Source organism: Synchiropus splendidus, chromosome 14, assembly GCF_027744825.2.
Source record: "Synchiropus splendidus isolate RoL2022-P1 chromosome 14, RoL_Sspl_1.0, whole genome shotgun sequence".
In the NCBI taxonomy this organism is placed as follows: Eukaryota; Metazoa; Chordata; class Actinopteri; order Syngnathiformes; family Callionymidae; genus Synchiropus; species Synchiropus splendidus.
Window position 1 is genome coordinate 16283486 of NC_071347.1, and position 23536 is coordinate 16307021.

General features: G+C 40.0%; 1 protein-coding gene across 1 annotated transcript; it reads left to right on the forward strand.

Moving 5' to 3' along the window:
* The first annotated feature begins 1812 nt into the window (after positions 1-1812).
* On the forward strand, positions 1813-22263 carry pdhx (pyruvate dehydrogenase complex component X). Its single transcript, XM_053886645.1, has 11 exons — positions 1813-1969; positions 4227-4310; positions 6522-6622; positions 10821-11017; positions 12094-12192; positions 15688-15856; positions 16467-16614; positions 17233-17291; positions 17974-18132; positions 19737-19801; positions 21636-22263. Exons 1-11 carry the CDS (start codon positions 1834-1836, stop codon positions 21889-21891), a joined length of 1473 nt encoding a protein of 490 aa, XP_053742620.1. The 5' UTR covers positions 1813-1833; the 3' UTR covers positions 21892-22263.
* The last annotated feature ends 1273 nt before the right edge of the window (positions 22264-23536 follow it).

The following is a 23536-nucleotide window of genomic DNA, read 5'->3' on the forward strand; positions in this document are numbered from 1 at the left end:
CAGTTGGATGACAAACTGGACTGGACTGCCAACACTGATGCTCTGTGCAGAAAGGGACAGAGCCGCATGTACTTCCTCAGAAGGCTGGCGTCCTTCAACATCTGCAAGAAGCTGCTACAGATCTTCTACCAGTCTGTGGTAGCGAGCGCCCTCATGTATGCAGTAGTGTGCTGGGGGAGCAGCTTGAAGAAGAAGGATGCTGCACGCCTGGACAAACTGGTGAGGAAGGCAGGCTCTGTTGTTGGCACAGAGCTGGACAGCCTAACATCAGTGGCAGAGAGACGGGCATTGAACAGGTTTCTGTCCATCATTGACAATCCCAGTCATCCTCTGCACAACACCATCTCCAGACAGAGGAGTAGTTTCAGCGACAGACTGCTGTCATTGTCCTGCTCCACAGACAGACTGAGGAGATCGTTCCTCCCTCACGCCATTCGGCTCTTCAACATCTCTCGGGAAGGACGATAAAATGGACACTATACACTCTAGACTCACTACACACTCACACCAAAGACACACGTGCACTTTAGTTCGTGACACACACACACATTCACATGCTGAACTGTTGTTATTTATTTTAATTTCCTATCTGTAGCATTTTTTTTTTTTTTTTTTTTTTTTTTTTTTTTTTTTTTTTTTTTACTTGCTCTTATGTTTCCACCTGTCATGCTGCTGGAAATGGGAATTTCTCTTCAGAGATCAATAAAGTATCTATCTATCTATCTATCTATCTATCTATCTATTCATAGTTTATCTGTCCTCCGAACATCACAGGGGTTTTCTCATCATGAAGAAGAAGCTCTTTAATTCAGTCAGATGAGAGCTTCAGGAGCAGATGACAGATCGTTTAAGATGGTGTATGGAGACCAGCTGGGATTCTGTATTTGGTCCAGCGCCTGTTCATTCGAGCTCGTCCTGTTTATCATTTTCGGTTGAAACAGACCAGTGAGGCACACTGGCTGAACGGTTGTCGGATTCAGCCTGTGTTTTGCTATGAAGCTTGCAAATGAGAAACAATGCAACTCTGTGGAATTTTGTGAGAGTGTAATTTCAGATCTACATATATATTTCTAATTATATATATTTCTAATTGGACATGTCACAGCAACATCATCTTTTTGAGTTATAGTTTTACATTCCGTGACTGTACAACTGCTGAAATTGTTCCAGTGTGTGTGCTGTATGTGTATATTGTTATATTGAGTCCATTGTTTCTATGTTTTTTGGGAGTGACACGAGTTGAATTTAGCTAAATACATTTCCTCATATTTCCAATGTTCATGTGTTCTAGAGTAATGAGAGGAAGTACCATTTATTTTTGTCTCAAAGACTCATGGATGCTGTTTGACTATATGATAAAGACACATTTTTAAAACAAGAACTGGATGATCACATAGTTTTGAAACCATACAATGAAGTTCTCAGTTTTAAGAAAGTGGCAGCTATTACATTTTGGTCTCATTTAAACAAAGATTATAATTATTATTGATAATAATAATAGTAATTATAATAATGCCGTTGTTGTTGTAGAGTTATTATTATTGCTTTTGTTAGTCATTTTTAAATAATTGAAACGCTATACCATAATTGTCCAGCAGGGAGCAGTAGTTGTCTTTGAATCTGAGGCTCGCTCAAGGACCCCAATCGGGATTATTGTTAGAAAATGTCGGATACATATATCGTTTATATATAACACATATTTATCATAATAAATCTGAAACGACTCGTGTTAGTGTTACTTATTTTTACGCGGCAAATATTTACATGTAGATTCTCCGGCATGCGTTTTGTTCAGGCACTAGGTTGGACTCCTCTTCGGGTGAGGACGAAAACATGGCGGCTACCTTACGCCTGGGTCGACAAGGAGTAATATTTGGCTGCAAACTGTCAAACATCAGTAAGTTTCTTTGGACGACACATCCTCTGCAAGAGCAGTCCAGGACGTTTTTTCAGTCGCCATGGTTACTCGGTAAGTTTTTGGACTGACTCGTCTGTTTCAATTGGTTGACATTCCCAGTCAGTTTTAGTCTTCGCTAGGTCACTGCTAGTTTCACTGTCAAAAGACACAGAACGCCTGTAACAACTCACTTGCTCTTTATTTAATGCGATTAGACTCAAGTGGGAGGTTCAGAATAGCCAAATAAGGCCAATACATGTCATTTAAAGGCAACGACGAGGCCTCAAGCATAGTAGCTTGACATGCACTTACATCTGTAAACATGACGAACACACACACACACACACACACACACACACACACACACACACACACACACACACACACACACACACACACACACACACACACACACTTGCTCACGCACTTGCTCACTCTGAATTTTTCAATTTACAAATGGACCGTGGGGTAAAATGGAGTGCCTTGGTGACACCCGCTGAAAGACAGTGGGTCACTCCAAATCCTCAGACTGGATTCGAACCCGGTGAACCACCGTCCTGCCTGTATCGGCAAAAGCTATGGCAGAGTGTAAACAATTAAATGTGTTTTGCTAAACATAAATAAGGTTTATTGAAGCCTTGCGTTTTCCACCTAAATGTTCCGTATGTGCTGCAATAAATGACCTCAGAAATGTGTCAGAATTTACACCACCAACTAGGTAACGGACCTCCAAGACTTCTTTATATATGTGGCAAGTTGTGCCTGTGGAGTCTGACCCAGTCACTGCTTCACTGGCAGGTGCTCATCTAGACTGTTCGTCACTAAAGCCGAACTTTATCTATTGCTCAATTGTCCTAATATGATGCTCAGATTCTGTTTGTTTTGATTGTCCATCGCACTGTCAATCAACATTATGTGCGTTGTTTTTCTTCCATTTATATCAGCATCAGGATGAAATTGTCCAAGTGTATATTCTTTAACCTGCATTTGTTATTTACTCAACTCATCAATGTGTACTACAATTCCTGAGTGAAGTCAATAAGTGTCTTATTTTATTCTGATTTAACATATACTCTATGTGTTGAGAAGTCGTGACGTCGTCCCTTCTGTCATCGTCTAATGTGCAGTGCAGTAAGGAGGCTGACGCTCAGAAGAAACTATCCCATCCAAAATGTCGGCAGTATGGAAACACTTCACAAATAAAACTAAATGACTAAGGAGAGATCCAACATTATTGTTAATATTATTATTATTTTTACAACTTATTTTCTTAACTTCAGAATTCCATAAATACAAGTGTGCACAACATTGTACGCATTTTTTTTCTCTTTTAATGACTATTAACAACACATCAATCGGACATGTCTGTGGGTTCGTCAACTTGCACGTCATATGCCGACTAGATGGCTATTACAATGTATTTACATGTTAATTATCACATGCGTCTTCCACTAGCACGCTGTATTTAATGGTATAGATTCATGCTTAATAGCTGTTGTGCATGCATCGTTGCCTAATAACCAGCAGATGGCGATGACACACTACAGAATCAAAGTCTCTTTTCATAAGACTGACCCAACGGCTTAACGTGTAAAATATCCTGCATAGATTCTGCGTAAATGAAACACATTCTTGAATAGACTCTCTTTAAATTTAAATTGATCAGTTATCTTCCACATCCTTTTTTTTTTCTTCTTTATTCCAAACTCGAAATGAAGATATCTCACAAAAGGTGTTAATTTACGTGCATGACATATAGTTGTTCAATTTCAGAAATAAACCATGTGCATCATCTCGTATGGCATCCTGCCTCCACATCAGGTTTTTGATCTCTGTTTGGCGAATTGTTTGGTGGCTAACTGAGTGCCAGGAGCCAGGTGAGCTCTGATCTTTTGGGTGACTGCAGCTAGACATCGACTGGCCTTTGATTTGGGCCATACAACCGTAAAGAGTGTCTTTGCAGCCTGTGTGTAGTGTAGTGTCAACCAGGATCAACAATTGTGCAGTCGACCGGACTGTGGCTCTCTGTATCTTATGATGCTCCGTGACTCTGGGGTGGCGCTCAATGGTTTCATGCTGAGAAACTACCTTCAGTCAATGTATTTTTAATACTTTCTCCCTAGATGGACTGAGTTGAAGCATACTACTTTCTATTATGCAGAGAGCTATTATAGGCTTGTGTTCGTGGCATTTTAATCTCATAACTTTTATTTCAGGATCTTGCACCTTTACACTGGTGTCTTTTAAATTATATAGTATTTCAATAAACAGAATATCGATTTAACAAAATAAAAGACATATTTCCTGACTTGTGTTTTTTGTCCTCTAGGGGTCGCCCCAGTCAAAGTACAAATGCCAGCCCTCTCCCCAACCATGGAGGAAGGAAACATAGTCAAATGGCTAAAGAAGGAAGGTAAAAAGACCTGCTTATGTTGTGTGATGTCATTTTTTCAGTACTATAATATCACCTTTGTATTTAACATTTTGCTGTCAAGAAACACACTCTGTTTGACATGGCTTTGCTCTGTGAGGGGTCCCGACCGTTGTTGCGCCCAAGGGTCTCTGGTGGCCAATTTGCTCAAAGAAACGCCAGAGTCACTATTCATTACTCCTTAGCAACTCTGCCCAGCCAAGCACCACAGCCCTACTCTCATTTATCATTAGGCAGCATGCGGAACTCCGATTGGCTGGGCTTCAGTGTTGCCATGTGCTTATGTGATCAAGAAAAGGATGCGTGTGTTTGCTAGAAAGTTAGCTAGATCTGACTGTTTTTTTTTTTTTTTTTATGTATCGAAGAAACTAATAATATTGCAACTATATCAGCAGTGTCCTCGAGCAATTATGTTCTATGTGACTAGATATTTATCAATATTTTTAATACTGGTTTAAAAAAAGTCTTGATCCTGCATAGCCCAAAAATCTGCAACGCTGTGTGAAGTACTTTAGTGCTATATCAGACACATTCTGTTCTAACAGAGGTGAAAGGCTCCGGGGTTGCCTGTTTAATCTTTAATGTTGCACATCACACCTAACCCCTGGGGTCATACGGTGTTAAAGCCTCATACAAATCCAATCTCAGCTCTAGTATGCCTTGCTCTCAGGGGCTCTCGACGTCAATACTCCCAGTGCTCTTTCAACCTTCCCTCACCCATCCTCCATGGCGTCTTCCCTTGACCTATGCTGTTTTGCTCCCACCTTGTTATATTACCGGTTTGCGACTATTGTGACTTTTCTCACTGTGCATTTTATCAACCGGATATATGAAGAAGTTGACGCACTCTCCATTAGCGTCTTCATTTCCCTGTTGATGTGGTCAGATGTCAAACATGGGCAACCTTTTGACCTTTATCACATATACCTTACCGCCCTCTTACATCCTTAGACATGCACATATGTCACTAAGAGGTTTCAATCACAGCCAGTGCTCTATGTCTATGAAACTGATTGACTGCAGAGGTCAAAGATTGAAAAAACATGGGGTTGGGTGAAACCAAAATTGGATTTTCCGTTAAGTTATTGCTGTGATTGTAAGGGAATTCAGTTTCATCTCAGCAGCCTGGTTTCTAAACTCCAGTTCTGTCATGTTTTATTATTTATTTATTTATTTTTGTAGTGAAGGCGTGTGTGAGTACAAGTATATAGTGATGTGCTAGCTCTACCTTTAATAGATTTGCTTAGCTAACATAAAATATTTTGGTGAGTCTTATGGTTTCCTGTTGCTATGATTCATTTATGTATTATAATCAATTAAATAGGACCCATCTTTAGACTACGGCTTAATACTACACTACTATGTGTTTGACTTTGTATTAAAAACATCATTTTACTTGCGTTTACATGCTTATATGAATCATTTTTTTGTGAACAATGCAAAATACAACATTTGAAATAGCCAGTGTAACTTTAGGAATAATGTACTAATCTCAAAATGTAGTCATTTCTCCAATAGTTTTATTTTCTAAATTTGAAGCAGCTGGTGAGATTCTAGTAGTATTCAAACTAGAGTCACCGCACATCTTGTGAGGAAGCTGTGTTTGCCCATAACTCAAGTTTATGCACTCAGTCTTTGTAAGTTCTCTGGTTGTCTTTGAGCAAACATGGTGGTGACTACTAATGTGTCAACCAGTCGTATGTGTCTCCGCATAATTTAAAGAAATGGGTAAGATACTCACCCAGGAATTTTACTCACTGTTTTGAAACATAAGGTTGCAATTGAATTAATGAAGCGATGCTCCTTATTGGTGTATTACGTGATAAACAGATGCTAATATATTCCCGCCCTTTCATGGTAGACTGTTGGGAATTTCCTGGGATTCTAAGGATAGGCAAAGATCTTGTCTTGTATCCGACACACTGCACTGCTATCTCGCATTCTTTCCCATGAAACATTGATTACGCTTCCCGTTGGAGATGTAGGCCAACCCTTGTGCAGCTATTTCCCACATAATGTTGTTTTGATGGAAGTAATGCACATGTCATGTAACTTGTCATTGTATACAGACCATAATGAATATGCAAATATGAGTATTTCCGTATTTCCTGTCACCCTGATGTTCCAGTTAAAGATTAAAATGTGACAAAATACAACACAAACAATTGAGATTGTGTGCTTTTGCTTATGCAGGTGAGGAAGTGGCAGCAGGGGATGCGCTCTGTGAAATTGAGACTGATAAGGCCGTTGTTACCATGGAGTCCAACGATGATGGTATTTTGGCCAAGATTTTGGTAAGTAGATGTTTTTCTTATCAGGTCATTTTTTTGTAGTGCTGTTCATGTGTTTGTTTGGTACGTGAGCTGTGCTTTAGCCACGGATGCGTTTTAGGGCTGAGTATCGATTCTAATTTCAAGAATCGATTCGATTCCGATTCTCATGACTTAGAATCGATTATCACGATTCAATTCGATTCGATTCGATTCGATCCGATCTGATCTCGATTCAGGTTAGTATTTAAACAATTTTCTGAGCTGCTGGCATGATCACATGACAAGTTACACAACGTATTAATACTAGTATCATATTGACATTCAACAGGAAATTAATGAAGGATTGATAGTAAATGATAATAAAGATCCAGACACAGAACGCCAGATGTGACTGCTCATGGGACTGGTGCATTATTAGAAATATGACATTAAAAATTCACCCAAAAGATGCTGCTGTTTAATACTAATGCGTTTTTATTTTATTACCAAAATGAAAAAATGATATCCTCAGCCATTGAAAATGTAAACAGAGTGCTGGTGACTGACTTCACAGCAACCTGACGGTCATTGGTCAGTATGTAAACAGTTCTATGTGGTCTGTAGTACGTACGACAAGAGGTCGCACTCCTCATCAATATAGTGAGTTGTCAGATTCGTGTAAGATTGCGCAGATGTCCACGCATCACTTGTAATGCCCACCCTAACTGCCGACTGAAGCTTACTTTTCACGTTTTCTTTGACTGACTGGTGCATGTTTGGGATAACAGACGTTACAGGCTCTGTTACTTTCATTAGCCGCCTGAAGCCCTCGTTTTCAAGGACGGAAGACGGGCGCATATCTTTGCAAATGAAGCCCGCAATCGCTTCAGTTACTTTGACAGAGCGTGCAGAATTACCCGCTAGTGGTAAAGTTCGCTCGAGTTTCATTTGTTGTGGCCCGGTGGATGGCTTGGACAGGAGCGCTGGGTGATGTCGCGTCACGTGACTCGTGAGGTGGGTCATATTTCCGCAATACTGCAACACTTCCAGTACCTCCATTAGGCATACGTGCTAATTGCTATGCTTTTGTCGAGCGTGTTTTTGGTTTGGTCGCGTCTGAACGTTGCTAGTGTTGCCACTGTGAGGAGGCATGTTGTTTTGACTTTGGCGTCCCAGGTGCGCGCATGCGCACTACACCCAGAGAATATGCGTTAAAACGTAAATTAATTAATCCGATCTTTGGACCTACGAATCGATTTTATGGAATTGATGTACGAATCGATTCAGAATCGGAAAATCGATTTTTTTAAACACAGCACTGATGCGTTTCTGTCATTTAGTTACGATGGCGTTTCCTTTGAGATGTTTCTGTTACAAACACACCAAAAACCACCATAATCATGTCCGCTTCCACGACGTGTTATGTGTTATCCGCTTGTTTCAGTGGTTCCACTTTGTTTTAATGCATTTGAGCACGTCAGATTTAATCTTTAACAAAGAGAATTATTCTGAAGGCATGGAACACTCATTTAAGATGAGACAGTGAACCACAATCGTGTATGGGGCAGCAATCCTGAGTGATTTGTCTTTGTGGTGTTCTGTAGGTTTGGATTTGCAAATCTACAGCTCTAAAATGTCCCTTCTGTATTTTCATCGGAAGCGCTGCTCCGGTGGTCAACTGACATGTATCTATGTTGACAAAATGTGTGAGTGATATAAAGACTTGATTAAGCATTAAGGGGTTCATTTATGTAATCCCCCAAAGTGGCATGGCAACTACCGCACAGCCCTTCTCTACTGTTGTATAACTCTGATCATGACTTGTATGTATGTTGCGTTTGTATAAACATGGTGTGGCGCGGGTATGCACCTCCTCAGCGCCTTTTTCGAATTAAGACTTGTTCCCTAAACGTACAGTCTCTATGTGGGTTTGTTCGTTGCTACTTATCCTTGTTCTGTTTGCTAATTGGCTGCCCACAGAACATATTCTTTCCTTGTTCAGTGACAGAGTAGCTGGAGCAATAGGTCTTGAGTGACAAAGATGTATTCCCTTCCCTGCCGATGGGCTGTTTGCTGTCTGAAATATTTAATAGGTTGCCGAACACTGAGCCGTCAGCTGCCTTTCATCGTCTCCCCAACACGTTTGGGGGGAAATAAAGATGACATCCGGTTTAAAAAGGTCAAAACTGTGTTTTGCTAATAGGTACCAAGGTTCAAAATTGAGTAATAACTTAATAATCTTGCATTAAACAGCATTCTTCTTCATCATATGGCTTACTAACCATCATGTATTTTAACTTCCCTCTGCTCATTTGTGGCTTAGTTGATTGTTTGTGCAAGCATGTCAACATAGCAAAACCTTTCCAACATCACTAAGTCAATGAATCTGTTTGCAGATCAGAAAATGATTAAATTGTTTGAATTTTGATGGCGTTGTAATCTTTTTTTTAATCTGTGTTCTTCCTTTTTTCCCACATTCCCTCACTCCATCTTTGTCTAAGCTACAGTGGGGATAAGGTAGTTTCCATAGCAACCCATCTAGAATTGGGGGTAGGGGCTAGAAGAGCAGACGCAGGCAAAGAACGATGGTCTGTATGAGACAAAACCCCCTTAGTAGCTCTCAAACAGACAATAAATAGCAGCTAGAAGCAATATGTTAGATTGTATCTCACCCCCTACACGTCTTCAACAGCATGACAAAGGCTTGCCTATTTTAAATCCACACTTTTCATTTTAAATATTCAGTGGTTTCTAATTCTAATTCTTCACCTCCCTGAGGCCAAATGCCTGGACAGTCCGCCATTGATGTGATGCTAGCTCAGCTTTAAGGGGTTATTTATGAGGTCAGCCACCCGTATGGCCCCCAACCAATTTCCAACTGGGAGCCTTAGTGGTGTATAAACAGGGGCTCTTATGTTGGGGAGGTTAGAATCACCAGCAGGGAGAACCCAGTGTCTTATTGCAATGTGCCAGCATGACCCATGAGTTTTAATCTTGTCGTCCATGGGGGTGGAGGGGATTGTTATAATCAATCATACAGAATCAAACGGCACACTTGTGCACCACACCCCTCTGCGCTAAGATCAATGTTGTGTGATTACTGCATGAATAACACCACCTTGCTTAAAAATCTCAGTGCTTTTTTTTTCAATAATCAGCCTGTTTTCTGTCTTCTTTTATGATGCTATCTTTGCGGTGTAGCATTATTTTTGCATTATTTTATTGATGAGTAAATGCAATATATCCCTCACATCTGTGGAAAATTCATGGTGGGCTGATGCTCATGCTGCATACTTTATAGTCCACAGTAAGAAAATATAATTTCAATGATCATGTATGACCACCATCTTCTTCAAGAGGTCTGACAGAAAATGTTTTTGATCTGATGGGAATAGTTCAGTAAGAGAGAGCATCAACACCTATTAGGTGATTAACCTTGAGACGGCATGCACTGAGAGGCTGTAAATACCTGCCTCCTCTTGTTGTTTATTATGTCTATATCCACTATGTTTGGACGCAATGCCCTTCATTTGGGAATATATGAGTCAATGAGGGATTTCCTGTGTTGCACTTTAGTCTATTCACATTCAATTAGCCCAACCTTTAAAACGCACACACACACAGGAGAAAATACAAAACATTGAAAGGCCTGAATGTGGTCGAGCTCAGGTGTCACACATTCAGCTCTTCTTTCCAGTTTGCTGGTTATGATTACAGGATCTGTTTTTTAAATGAGTCCATCTCAAAGGGATTGAGGCAGAGCTGTGAGCCCTAAATTGAGGCGACTTATGCCATGAAACATTTCAACTCTCTGTGTTAAGTAAGTGATGCATACAGTAGGTGCCAGTTTCATTTGAGAAAGGACTTCATCTGCATGGGAATAAGAACGAGTCACTGCACAATAGGACCATTAAATATGAAGAAAAACGGCTTTAACCTCCAACAGCCCACTGCCGGATTGTGTTTTTAACAAGCTATTATTTCTCCTCTTTTTAACACATCTAGAAGGCTGTTAATTAGATGGCTTATGATAAGGAATAAAGTGCGTAGCCCTTCATTTAATCATTAAAACGTAGTTACGCAGCAGTTCATATATTACAAAAAAAGAAAAAAAAGCGAGATGAACAATGGGTCATTATCAGAGTAGACCGTGTATGGCAAATCCGGTCTGCATATATGGGATTAATTGCAAGTTATTATTCAATAAAATGTCTCATATGCACTTGTGGTTTTCTTTCAGATGGAGGAGGGCAGTCGAAATGTTCCCCTTGGAACTCTCATTGCAGTCATGGTAGAAGAAGGGCAGGACTGGAAGCAGGTTGAGATCCCACCTCCAGAAGCCAGTACTCCAACAGCTACTGCCCCTAAACCTGCTGCAGCTCCAGCTGTGACCCCAGTTTCTGTGGCCCCTGCACCGAAACCTGCCACCTCTGGGCCGTAAGTACCACCACTGGGGCTAGTGAAGCTAGTCATGAGCTGTGTAAACAGCAAATAAACTGTCTCTGATGTACATCTTGTTTCAGTAGTTTGCTGGATGCTTTGAAAGTTGTATGATGCAACTAATAAAATTCATATCACAGTATTAAGTTAACCCCTCTGAGGTAGCAGTCTGTACCAGAGTGTCAATATAATGTCTATTTCACATTGAAAATTGAGATGTTTTAGCTCATGTCAGCTCAAAATGCTGATTCTTCCCATGGTCATCACCCAAAGCCCAGTCAAGTACATGACAGGGTGATTCCAAAATAATAGGGAAGACTGATTTGTCTGTGTATTTTGTGTCGCAGGTGACAAGAGATGTTCACCAACAACACACACGCTAATGAAATGTGTGTCTGTGATCATCTTAACAACATATATTTCATTGTTTTCTTGATGCCAATTCTGCTTTTGACAACTGAGAAGCTCTGCTGCACTGTATGCGTGCAGCAAAGCTCGCTTTGAAACATGTATTTATGATTTCTCATTTCTCATTTCTCAACACTTCTAAGGCAGATTCATACCATTCATCTCTAACACAGGCCAACTTATTGGGAAAAATAGTGTGGGATATGGATATGAGATTCTAGTGAAAAAGCCTTTCCTTCCGTTGGTTAATACGGAGTGAATTTATTATTTCAGAATATATATGTTTTTCTTCACTGGGAAGTGTCAATGGAATCACTGTGCAAAGAAGTGAAATAGGCTCATTTCGCATGTAGTCTGTCAACATGCTGATTTTCAAAAAATGAAAGCCTTAAACTGCCCATTTGTTTGCATAATAGATTCTCATGTGGCACTGGAAAGAGCTGCCTTAAAACAAATAGGGCAAGTTTGTTATGCAAACACGTTATGCTGAGCCAACGCACACAGTGCTACACATCATAACTCAAGCATAGTAGAAAGATAGGTGGCAGTATTGAGTTCTCAGTGGTAATGAAGATGATGGATACTATGTCTTTGTCGTTTTTTTCCATTTGCATATGAAATACATTTGATATACTATCTTTTAATATACAGACTTTACTTTGCAGCCTGAGACTCAGCCCAGCAGCTAGACATATCCTGGACACTCATGGTTTGGACCCAAAATCTGCCACACCCACCGGACCAAGAGGACTTATTACTAAAGAGTAAGTGACAATCTAAAGAAAGGGTTCGTTGAAAGCATGTAAACATAACAAACAAGTTTGCTATAGTGGTATAATGAGCCTTCAGATCAATAAAGTCGCCTGTGCTGTCAAAATAAATCAAATTATACCAAGAACATTTTGAGAAATACATTTTGGTTCAGTAGTTTCTGAGTGACGGGAATCACAAGGGACATTTTTTTTACACATTTTTTACACATATTTTTTACATATTTTAATTTGACAAGTGTATGCTGCTATTTATCACTTATCTTAAAGAGTCAACTGTGAATGTGGTCAAGGAGCATAAAACGTTTTTCTGAGCATTGCTGTGTGTTGGCAGGTGTCTCGCGTTACGATACACATCCTGACACAAGAGTGCTGATACGATACATTGCGATATAGATATAATTTTAGCAATATATTGTAATACTTGTTAACAAGAGCCATCATTTAAAGGGAGACATTCAGATAATGCAGTACAGTGTAATGTGCATGAAAACAAGTTTATTGTTATGGACTCAGTCCAGTAGGACTTTCAGTTAGATTTTGTAGTTCAAGAAAAGAATGGACTGCTCAGCAAAATGAGTCCAGTGTACTGAAAGAAAAGGTAATTTGCGTTTCACACATATCAGAAATTCAGCAGCATAGCCAAGTATCTATGTATCAAATATCAATATAGCTGACTGAAAATATCAAGACAATCTCTCACAATCATGTATTGCGATATTTCAGCAAAAATAGTGATAGAATATCACACAACCTTTTATCGCCATATTTCAGCATATGGGTATTTTCTAACACCCCTATATGTGGTTTAACCTCTTGATGCGTGTTTGTGTTAAAGCACTTTCTGGTGGGTATTTTGTTTGCCCAGGAAGGCATTTGTTCTGAGAAACTAGTGTTTTGCAATAGGGTTTCTCCGGGAACAGCAGCAGCAGATGACTGGTCAGTCCCTTTTGTAGGCAGTTCACGCCATGATTCCTGTTATAGAAATCTGCTGTCGCACATGAAATAACAGACGCCCTCTCGACTGTTCCCACTAATTAGTTGCTATACACCTAGCAACCATCTTCAGGTAATTTTGCGTCACCATGGCAACCTTGCCTCCATATTGCTGTTCATGGTGCGTGCCAATTATGAATACAGTTTATTTTCTTGTCTTTTCATACATGTTCATATCGCAGGATTTTCAGATACAAGTGAATTTCTGTAGATGATAGTTACGAAATTATCCATTAATTTATTTTTATTATTATGAATTTATTATTGTATTTCTTAGTTAAAACTTCCTTTTTAGTAGTTGTTTATTTTGTGTATGTTTTAATGCTTGAATGAACTATAAGCTTCAAAACATCAGACCCATCAGAAAACTTACAAAGGTGCTTGTACATCAGATTAATAGACTATACATTATTATATTATTATTATATTTAATAAGATGAGAACAAAAACATCTAATAGGGATAGACAAAATAATGGTAAAAAACAATAACGTTAGGTAAAATGCAAGTGTCAGATGACACAAAATACTAAAATATATATCAGTAGTTGTTTGTCCTGAGTGTGTTTTTCCCACTCTTTTTTGCTGCTGTAAACAACCTTCACCTACATCCCAGCCTCTATTACTGTCACACAAAATCTTGCTTTTCAATGATGTATTTTATGTATTTTTCAAGCCATTCTATGTCATCATATTCAATCAAATTATCGTAACATTTTAACTAAGAGAGTGGCCGCTCTCCTTCTTCTAGGTGGCAGTAGAAGATTGGTCATGTGTGTCAGTGCTCATTTAGTAGTTCTGTGAGGCTGTGTGTGGATGTTCCTGTCAGTGCTGCCTTGTTCCCTCTTTAATATTCTGCTCACTCTCTCCGAGTATTTCAGAGGGTCTTTTTCTTGGCGTCCAGTAAATGGTCTTTATGGAAATGTCAGGGTGCAGAACAAAAGTGGTGTCATCACCAAGCTGACACTGAACACAGCTGTTTACTTCCTGTTTAGTAAGTTTTATAAAGAAAATCAACCATGCATTTTCTTTTTTTTTTTTTTTTTTTTTTGCTTCCCTCTGTTAGTTTTGCTTTGTGGAAGAAAGCTCAGAAAATAATCGTCATGTGGTTTCTTTTCTTTTTTTCTGGGGAATTCCATTTCCTTTTCTCCAAACAAACACCTCCTATCTGTTTGCAAGACGTAAAGAAAGAGATCCTTGTTTCCTGTAGCAAATATAGAGATGCAGCTTGAGGAAAGAAAGCTGTGGGACCCAGACAACAATGTCGGATCAGAAGCAGCTGGTCTAGACAAAAGACTCTCATGCATGTGGAGGGGTTAGACCAGTGACATGAAGTGGAACAGGAGCTTCAAGCAAGCACACCTGATACCTGCCCCTCCCTTCGTTTCACTAACAGTGCTCGAAATGATGGGTAAAAATCCTGAGCTGCAGGACGTTTGACTTCAGTATCTGACTAGTTTACGACCAAGTTGCATTGTTTTTATATTAAAAAACGATTTTTCCATGTGTTAAATAATACAGACAAGTGTAATCTAATTGTATGTATTTCATTGAAGCTTAAAACGAGTGCCCTAAACCAGTCTGTTTCTGTTGTCAACACCTGATCCCGCTCTCACCCTGATGTTGTTTTTGTTTGACTGAGTAATTCTCATGACGCACGCCTCCTGGCCCACTGGGAATAACCAAAGGTTACCTCTCCGTCTGACTCAAAATCTGACAGAAATGAAATGTAGCACAGAGTCTCCAGCTCGCCAACGGGGAGTGTAAGAATAAAGAATTCACAAATGTTTCTCATTAATTCTGTTGTTAAACAATTCGAATTCTAATAACGACAACATCAATAAATAAGCTGCCAAATTATTAACACGGAAGCAAAGTGTTGAATTTAGTTCATTGCTCAGAGAATGAGGCTACATTCCACACTGAAAATAAATGTGATGAGACCAGCCTTTTAACAGAACTTCTGGGACACCAAAGGTTGTCTGAGGACTTGAACTGAGACAGAACGATCACAATCTCCATGTGACATTCGCTGTTACACAGTGTCACATAGGGCGTTAATATGGTTGAAATGCTTGGATCCATAACATTAGGAACGCTCTATAGTTCTGTGTTTTGCCCCAGTCATCACTTCATGAGTTAGATTTTTTTTTTTAAGTTACATTGTTAACATTGTATACAGAGAATTATGCTATTCAAATGTTTATGTCTATATATAATGCATAAAATCAGCCAAACTGATGTGCAGTTTTTTTATAGAATTAGGGGAAAAATAGTAATAATGCCTTCACGATCACCTTCTTCTGTCACTTATCCGGGGTTCGGGTCACGGAGGCAGCATTCGGAGCAAGGAAGCCCAAACTTCCCCTCCAGCTCATTCCCATAATAATAATAATAATAATAATAATAATAATTAAAATAAAACACATGCAAACAGTGTTTTGGGTTTTTTTTATTTCGACTGTGCTGGTAACATCTTTTTTCATCAAAAACAGAGATGCCTTGAATCTTTTGAAGACGTCTCCGGTCCCCAAAGCAGCACCAGCCGCCGTCGCGGGTACGACGCCTCCGACGCCTCCGACAGCTGTAGTTAGCGCTCCACCCCCACCTGGCAGCAGACCAAATATTCCTCCTCTATCTGTCCCAGGAAAGCCCGGCGCACCAGTAAGTGTTTTTTTTTTCTTATGTTCCTTCTGACTAAATTCATCATCTGACATCAACCAATAAAATAAGTAGATCCACAGTGGCATGTTAGTATTCATCGGTCAGTGAAGCCTCATGAAGCCGTGCCATCATTTTCAGAGCCCACTAAATGGCGATCTCCGCTCTGTAATAGTTGTTGTTGAAGAACTATTTTAAAGAAACTATGCATCACTTTTTAAGCTGGGATCGCCACATCTGAAAATGAAGACGCTGCTTCAACAAACTTCAGATTATTATTATTATTACTCAAATGATCTATTAACAGGTGACTCTATTTAGCTAGAATCCTTCACACTAGAATCATGTTATTAAGTTCATTCGACGTGTGTTACAGTAGTCTTTTGTGCAGATTGAATGAGTGGTTTTAAAAAGTGTGCTTGTCATTTTATTTATTTATTTGCATGTTTTTCTGTTAAATGAGTTTAACATTCGAAGTCGTATGTAAAGATTGCACATTCCCAAAAATGGGCCAAAGCGATGTATTTATTTGTCACTATTTACCCGTGTTTGTCGTCCTGTGGTTTGATGTTTTCCCTCTGTCTCTCTCCTTCTCTTCCTGCTCTCCCTGAAGGGCACCTTTACAGAGCTCCCTGCCTCGAATGTTCGTCGTGTGATCGCTGAAAGACTAACACAGTCCAAAACCACCATCCCCCATGCTTACGCATCTGTTGACTGTGACATGGCTGCTGTCATGCAGCTCCGCAAAGACTTAGCCAAAGGTAAGGACGACCCCCCCAAAAATCTAATTTTACATTCTTTCTTAACCGTCTTAACAGTACACGTGGAAAGCATGTGTTCACGTGAATGTCTGGTGGCAACATTTTGACAGAAAATTTTCCCCGGAGATGTAGATTTCAGGGTTTTCACATGATATCATTTGAACAAAGGGCACATTGGAAGAGCCACTGGTCCTCATTAGTCATGGTTGTACTATTTCAAGGACTTACACAGCCCTGGAAAACACTCTCTGATTTCCTCCTCCATCATTAAGTCGAACAGTGCATTAAAGTACGGGACATGTTGTGTCTTCCAGACAGCAAAAACAAAAGGATGGAGTCCATTAGCTGGTTTCTGAACTCACTAAAGCCTCAGTCTTCACAGTGTTAGTTCAGCCCCACCCACACAAGCTCACATCAACTCATTTCGCTAGGGAGGTCCAACATGACCCTTTACCAGCTCGGCACCAAAAGAGAGAGAGCTACTATGTTATTATAAGCCCTTGTGACTCTGGGATAATGATGGAATTATTACAGTCCTTCAGCTCGACAACTGTGACACTGCTGTTTTCACACGCGAAGACGCTCAAAGTACTTTCAACTTCTTGACTTGTGTTTCAGAACAAATTAAAGTTTCCGTCAATGACTTCATTATCAAGGCAGCTGCCGTCGCACTGAAAGTGAGTATCGTACCACAAGACCTCATTTGGCATGCTTCATTAGTGACCCACGCGCTTTATGAACTTATTTTGAAATAACTAGGCCTTGCAATGTTTCGAGTTAGTTTTGAATGTCATGAGTCTCTTTCTGCTGAAGAGGTCTTTTATTTGTCTCACAGTGGGGAAATTCAACGTGTCACAGCTGCACCGTGAAAGACATTAAAGACACACACTAAACATCAGAAAGATGTACACAAAACAACCACATACACAAAAGCACAAACCTGCTGACGTTGTATTCCAAAACAAATAAATTCAATATCAACAAATATTGTGACAAAAATACAAATAATAACAGTGACTGAAAAATATGTTTAGCAATGCACTGTGTAGTGACATATGAATGTGTTCAACTGTTGTGAACGTGATCTCTCGACACTCACCAGAACAAATCGCAATGAACTCAATGGTTGTCCGTGTAGCTTGGAAAAGCTTAACGTGGTTCAGCATTATTTTTTTCATGTCAAACAAATTCTCAATTAGTGTCATCTCCACATGCGAATCTTGAATATGTTTTTCTTCTAAGGACTTTGAAGAGTCAGTTTAAGTTCATTGTAATAAGAGAGCATCAGTGCATTCTTTGAATGGCTCTTTTATCACTTGTGTAATATTGAGTTGGCTTCATAAGATTTTGTGTTGTCAGGAAATCCCCGAAGTTAATGTCACTTGGAGTGAGGATGGACCTCGTGCACTTGATTCAATACACATCGCCATCGCCGTGGCAACGGAGAGAGGGCTGATAACCCCCATTATCAAGGATGCAGCAAACAAGGGAGTTCAGGAAATCTCATCTAATGCGAAGGTAGACCATTGAATTGATGCTTTTTTTTGTATTGTGTGTAGAAGTAATGGAGTGTAAGTGAGCATCAAAACCATTCTGTGTTTGGCTGTGTGCTACTAATATGGTCTGTATTACCAATGAGGATGAAGCACTTTTCCAGACAAATGTGGGAGGTTATGTGATGACTAAATAACTCTAGTTGTGACTAGGCTTTTCACAGAGTGAGACAACTGCTTGTATTCCAGAGTACAATCTGGATCCTGGAGGTTTGTTGTGTATGAGCACTATATAAGGCTTGGAGGTTTAATTGATTTTATCACGCACTGATAAACAAGCTGCTTGTTCTGGAATTGTTTGTATAGTTTGTGTTTCCATGACAGAAAAGGCAAACAAATTAAAAGATATGATGTAATGTCCGTCGTCTAACTTGCTATCCACATTCATATTTTGCTTTTCTCGCTGAACCAGATTTTTTTCTCAGCCAAAATTAACTACCGTAATTTCCAGACTATAAGATTTTTTTTTTCTCTCGTTCTAAGCCCTGTGGTTTATACGACAGTAGATTTTCACAGGCTAAAGAGCGCAGTGCTGTCTAAATATTGAGCCGAATCACATCAAACCGATGACCTCACAGGTGTTTTATGGAGAACCAGAGGGGTGAAGCAGCAGCTGAGACCAGCTGTGGTGGCAGAACTTTAGACACGTGGATCTGGAGAGCTTTAATGTCAACAAAAGATGTGAGAAGCTCATGATTCAAGTTCAAAACATTGCCCAGTTTGTTTTATGAGTCAGTCTCCATGCTGGACCCCGTTTTCAAAACGTAAGCCGGCTGCACCACTGACCTTTCTACAGTGCAGACAGCACCACTGCACCCGCGGCTTATAGACTGGTGCAGCTTATGTATGAACAAGATCTAGTTTCCGTCTTAGATTTAGTGGGTGCGGCTAATATTCTAGTGCACTTTGTATTCCGGAATTTGCCCTAATTGATATTACGATTATAGTATTAATAATACAAGTATACCTGGCAACAATATACTTAACAGCTTTCTTAGTCAGGATTTAAGCAACATTAGATGGTCACAGACTTTGGCTCACAAATAACCTGCTTGCTGCTTTGTGTTTCCCTGACAGATGTCTGTTCTGCCCTCTGGGTTTTTGCCAATTCCCCTTGTTCATTTTGGCGACACACACGTTTTTTTTTTTTAGAATTTTCTTTGAGCTATTTGACAACGATCCCCTGATGTGTCCCAAATTGTAACATTTTTTCTTATTGTCAGCATCCTGCTGAACCACCACTGTAGGGGGCGCAAGCTTGGCTCTTCTGTGGAAAAGCTCTGCCACTGATAACTTCAGAGCTGCTTTCCCAGACACTGAATAACTCGTGGGACTTTCCAGCCGCATCTAATCATGAACTTTTCTGACGACTGCTACCAATGATGAGACACTGTTCTCCCCCCGTTTTGATCAACAATTCAATTGAAAAAATTGCAACTGTGACTCACATTAGCAGACAAAAAAGTCGCCTCTTTAATATTTGATTTCTTCCCAGTTCTAGTGAAGAAAATCTATTGTAGTTGATTTGTCTTATCACGATTTGTTGTCAGTTGATGATTTGTTTCACAGGCTCTGGCCCAGAAGGCTCGTGATGGGAAGCTTTTGCCCGAGGAATACCAGGGCGGCTCATTCAGGTATGTTTTTTTTACTTTTTCAATATGTATTCTGAAGGAAGGAGGGTGATATTTTTTTGTTTTTTTCAATATGTATTGTGAAGGACGGGGGGTGTTTTTTTTTTTTCTTTTCAATATGTATTCTGAAGGATGGGGGATGATTTTTTGTGCTATTTTTTTCAATATGTATTGTAAAGGATGGGGGATGATTTTTTGTGCTATTTTTTTAATATGTATTGTAAAGGATGGGGGATGATTTTTTGTGCTATTTTTTTAATATGTATTGTAAAGGATGGGGGATGATTTTTTGTGTTATTTTTTTCAATATGTATTCTGATGGATGGGGGGGTGAATTTTTGTGTTTTTTCCATATGTATTCTAAAGGATGGGGGATGAATTTTTGTGTTTTTTCAATATGTATTCTGAAGGATGGGGGATGAATTTTTGTGTTTTTCTCATATGTATTCTAAAGGATGGGGGATGAATTTTTTTTTCAATATGTATTCTGAAGAACGGGGGAAGATTTTGTTTGTTTGTTTTTCAATATGTATTCTAAAGGATCGGGGATGATTTTTTTGGCTTTTTTTTCAGTATGTATTCTAAAGCACAGAGGCTGACGTTTTTTGTTTGTATTTTTTTGTTTTTCAATATGTATTATAAAGGACAGAGGGTGATTTTTTTTTCAATATTTATTCTAAAGGAAGGAGGTTGATTTTTTTTTTTTTTTTTTTTTTTTTTTTTTTTCAATTGGGGAAGGGGGGGTTATTATTATTTTATTTTTTATTTTTTCAACATGTATTATAAAGGACGGGGGGGTTATTTTTTTGTTTTGTTTTTTCAATATGAGTTCTAAAGAACAGGGGCTGATTTTTTTTTTTTTTTTTAATCTAACTTGTTCCTGAGCGACAAACACCATCAGATACTAAACTGTCCTCGGAGGAGTGAACAGAAGGTTTCTCAACTCATTAGCAATAATGGAGTCATTCAGACATAGTGGGGTTTATGTGTCGAGCAGGAGCAATAAATTCTTGCCTGAATCCTACTCCCCGCGTCCTCCTGAGGATACGTGTGGACTCTTTCTAGCTGTTATCCCCTTTATTTCTGTAAATTTCTCATTAAGGAGAGCAGTTACGGCCCTCAGGGTCACTTTCGCCCAGTTATTTGTCTGGCGTTTTACGCAATTAATTGTGTGTTTTGTACGAACGCGTGACGTTATCTTGTCCTATATTTGGAAGGTTTAGAGGAGAGGGACTCGAGCGCGTCTGTTGTGTTACCTCACATTAGATTTGCTGGATTAATACATCAGCAGTGAAGTTTCACCAGTGTGTCACCGTCCTATCATTTCTGAATGGGCTGGTTGAAAATGATGGGACAGTGTTTTTACAGTGATTTATGATCCACATGTGACTAAAATGTTTTATTTTTTGCGTTGGAGAATTTAGTTAATCCGAGACTGAAGGGGATTTCACCTTGAAATGGTCCAATGTCTGACTCCAACTTTAAGTTGTCAACTAGCAAACATGATCCTGGAAGAGATGCAACTATGTCCTTGTTTCTCAGTTTCCTCATGTCCTGAGGAACATGAGGGGCTTTCAAACTGTGTACGTTTGCTGGCAGTAGAGGCAATATTGCGAATGAAGGTCAGTTGGGATGTTCCACACAGTCTGGGCGGGACTATTGTGACATCAACTATGTGGAATCTCACATGAAGCCTTTAACTCAAGGAGGTTTTCCCTCAGCAAACCAAACACCTATAGTTTTACACTAATACACAAGGCGTTTGGATGGATACGGCTTTAGTGTGTGCCATATATTCTGCTCAGTAACAGCTGCGTACTATCCCCTCCTCCTGCAGTATATCCAACCTGGGAATGTTCGGCATCAGCGGTTTCAGCGCAGTGATCAATCCTCCGCAGGCCTGCATCCTGGCCGTCGGAACATCGAGAACAGAGCTGACTCTGTCTGAGGATGAAGAAAGCCTGCGCACCCAGCAGCTGATGACTGTTACGCTGTCGAGTGACGGGCGGCTGGTGGACGATGAGCTGGCCTCGCGGTTCCTCCATCAGTTCCGCGCCAACCTGGAGAAGCCGCAGCGCATGGTCGTCGCCTGAAGAGAGGGAACTAAAATAATGAGGAACGCTAAGCAAGCTCCAATATGGGGCAAGTGGGGGCGCTCTTTCAAGATTTTGAACTCCAGCTTGTCGTCTTCAACATTAGCTGCATCAAGCAGGTTGCTCATGATCCATGTCTGCAGGGTTCGCACTCTCACTCCTCCTTGATCACACGATCAACAAGTGTTAAACATTTGTCATATTTATTACTGAGCATCCGATCGGGCTTGAGTTTATGTCAAAAGTGCAAATTCAGTTACACATTTTTCCCCGTCATCATAATTTAACTTATTCAACAAACAAATCATATTATTACACTTTCATTACCCACATTTTTGTGACTTCAGACGCTAATAAAACCGTAACCCGCGATCACCGCCTTGTTTCTTGTGTTGAAATGCCTCGTGTGTGTGTGTGTGTGTGTGTGTAAGAGGTGACGTATGAATTATTGCTCACGATCCAATTAGGATAATTTGCCGTGTGGCGCATGCAGGTCAGCTTCTGCCAGCAGATGTATGTTTGCTGTCGGCGTGGACCAAACATCTGCTCGTGTTCACACCAGCAGCAGACCCTGAGCCTCTCCTTTCATTCACACTCCTTCAAGATAAGGTGATGTCAGGGTTTTAAAAAAGAAGTCCGTATAGTGGCACAGTATGTGAACAAAGATGTGTTTGAACTGAGTTCTGTTAAAAAATACAGATTTTCTCAAGATACAAAATGTGATTTTTTTTTTTTTTTTTTTTTTTTTTTTTTTTCTTCCAATTTTTCTCCCCCAAATAATTTGCACTCTTTCAATTTCTTCACATGTGAAGTTGACTTCATGGTCAAGTCATTCTTATGTTTATGTATTTTTTTTAGTTTTTATCTGCAACAGCATTTTATTCTATTTATCAAAATGCACAACTATTCAACACAACACCCCCACCCACCCACCCCCGCAGCCCCCCCACGCCCCCTGTAATTGACCTCTGTAATTGACTGTTTGGGTGGGTTTTATGGCCTTTCTATGAAGTCATTGTGGACATTTATCTTTTGGGGGGCGGAGGCATCCTGGATCCACAAAGATCTTCCTGACATCAGGTCAAACACAAAGTGTTTCTTCAAGTCAAGTGTTTGTGTCTACAATGTTTGGCCCATGAACGAGTGACATTTCATGATGGTGTCCACACCACTGACATCTCTTGACTATTAAAGATGGATACATCTCAAATTGCTCTATTTGCCATTTAAATTTGGGGTTGAAGTTATTCTGACAAACTAACTCACACCCTCACTGGTCCTAAATGCGAAAACACCCTGAGAACCAACCTAATATCCTCACTTTCAATTCTCACGACGGAACCAAACTGTCACCTGGAAGTCAGACTCATTCACAGAGGGAGGGGTGGAAGCAAAAGTCCAGCTGAGTTTCCTTTCACTGACCTGCAATACAGTTCTGAGTTGACAGTAACAGACTGTCTGCTGTTGCAGTGCATGGTGGGAGAACGGTAGGAGAAGGCTTTGTTGGAGGATTAGTTCTCGACTGTCTGGCAGAGCAGTCTCATCTGGGCCTTATTGGACTTTGCAGAAGCAGCTGGTGAAGGATGCTAGATTCACCAGTTCAATATTTACTGCCCCTCTCCAGGCCAGTTGAACATGTCCATCC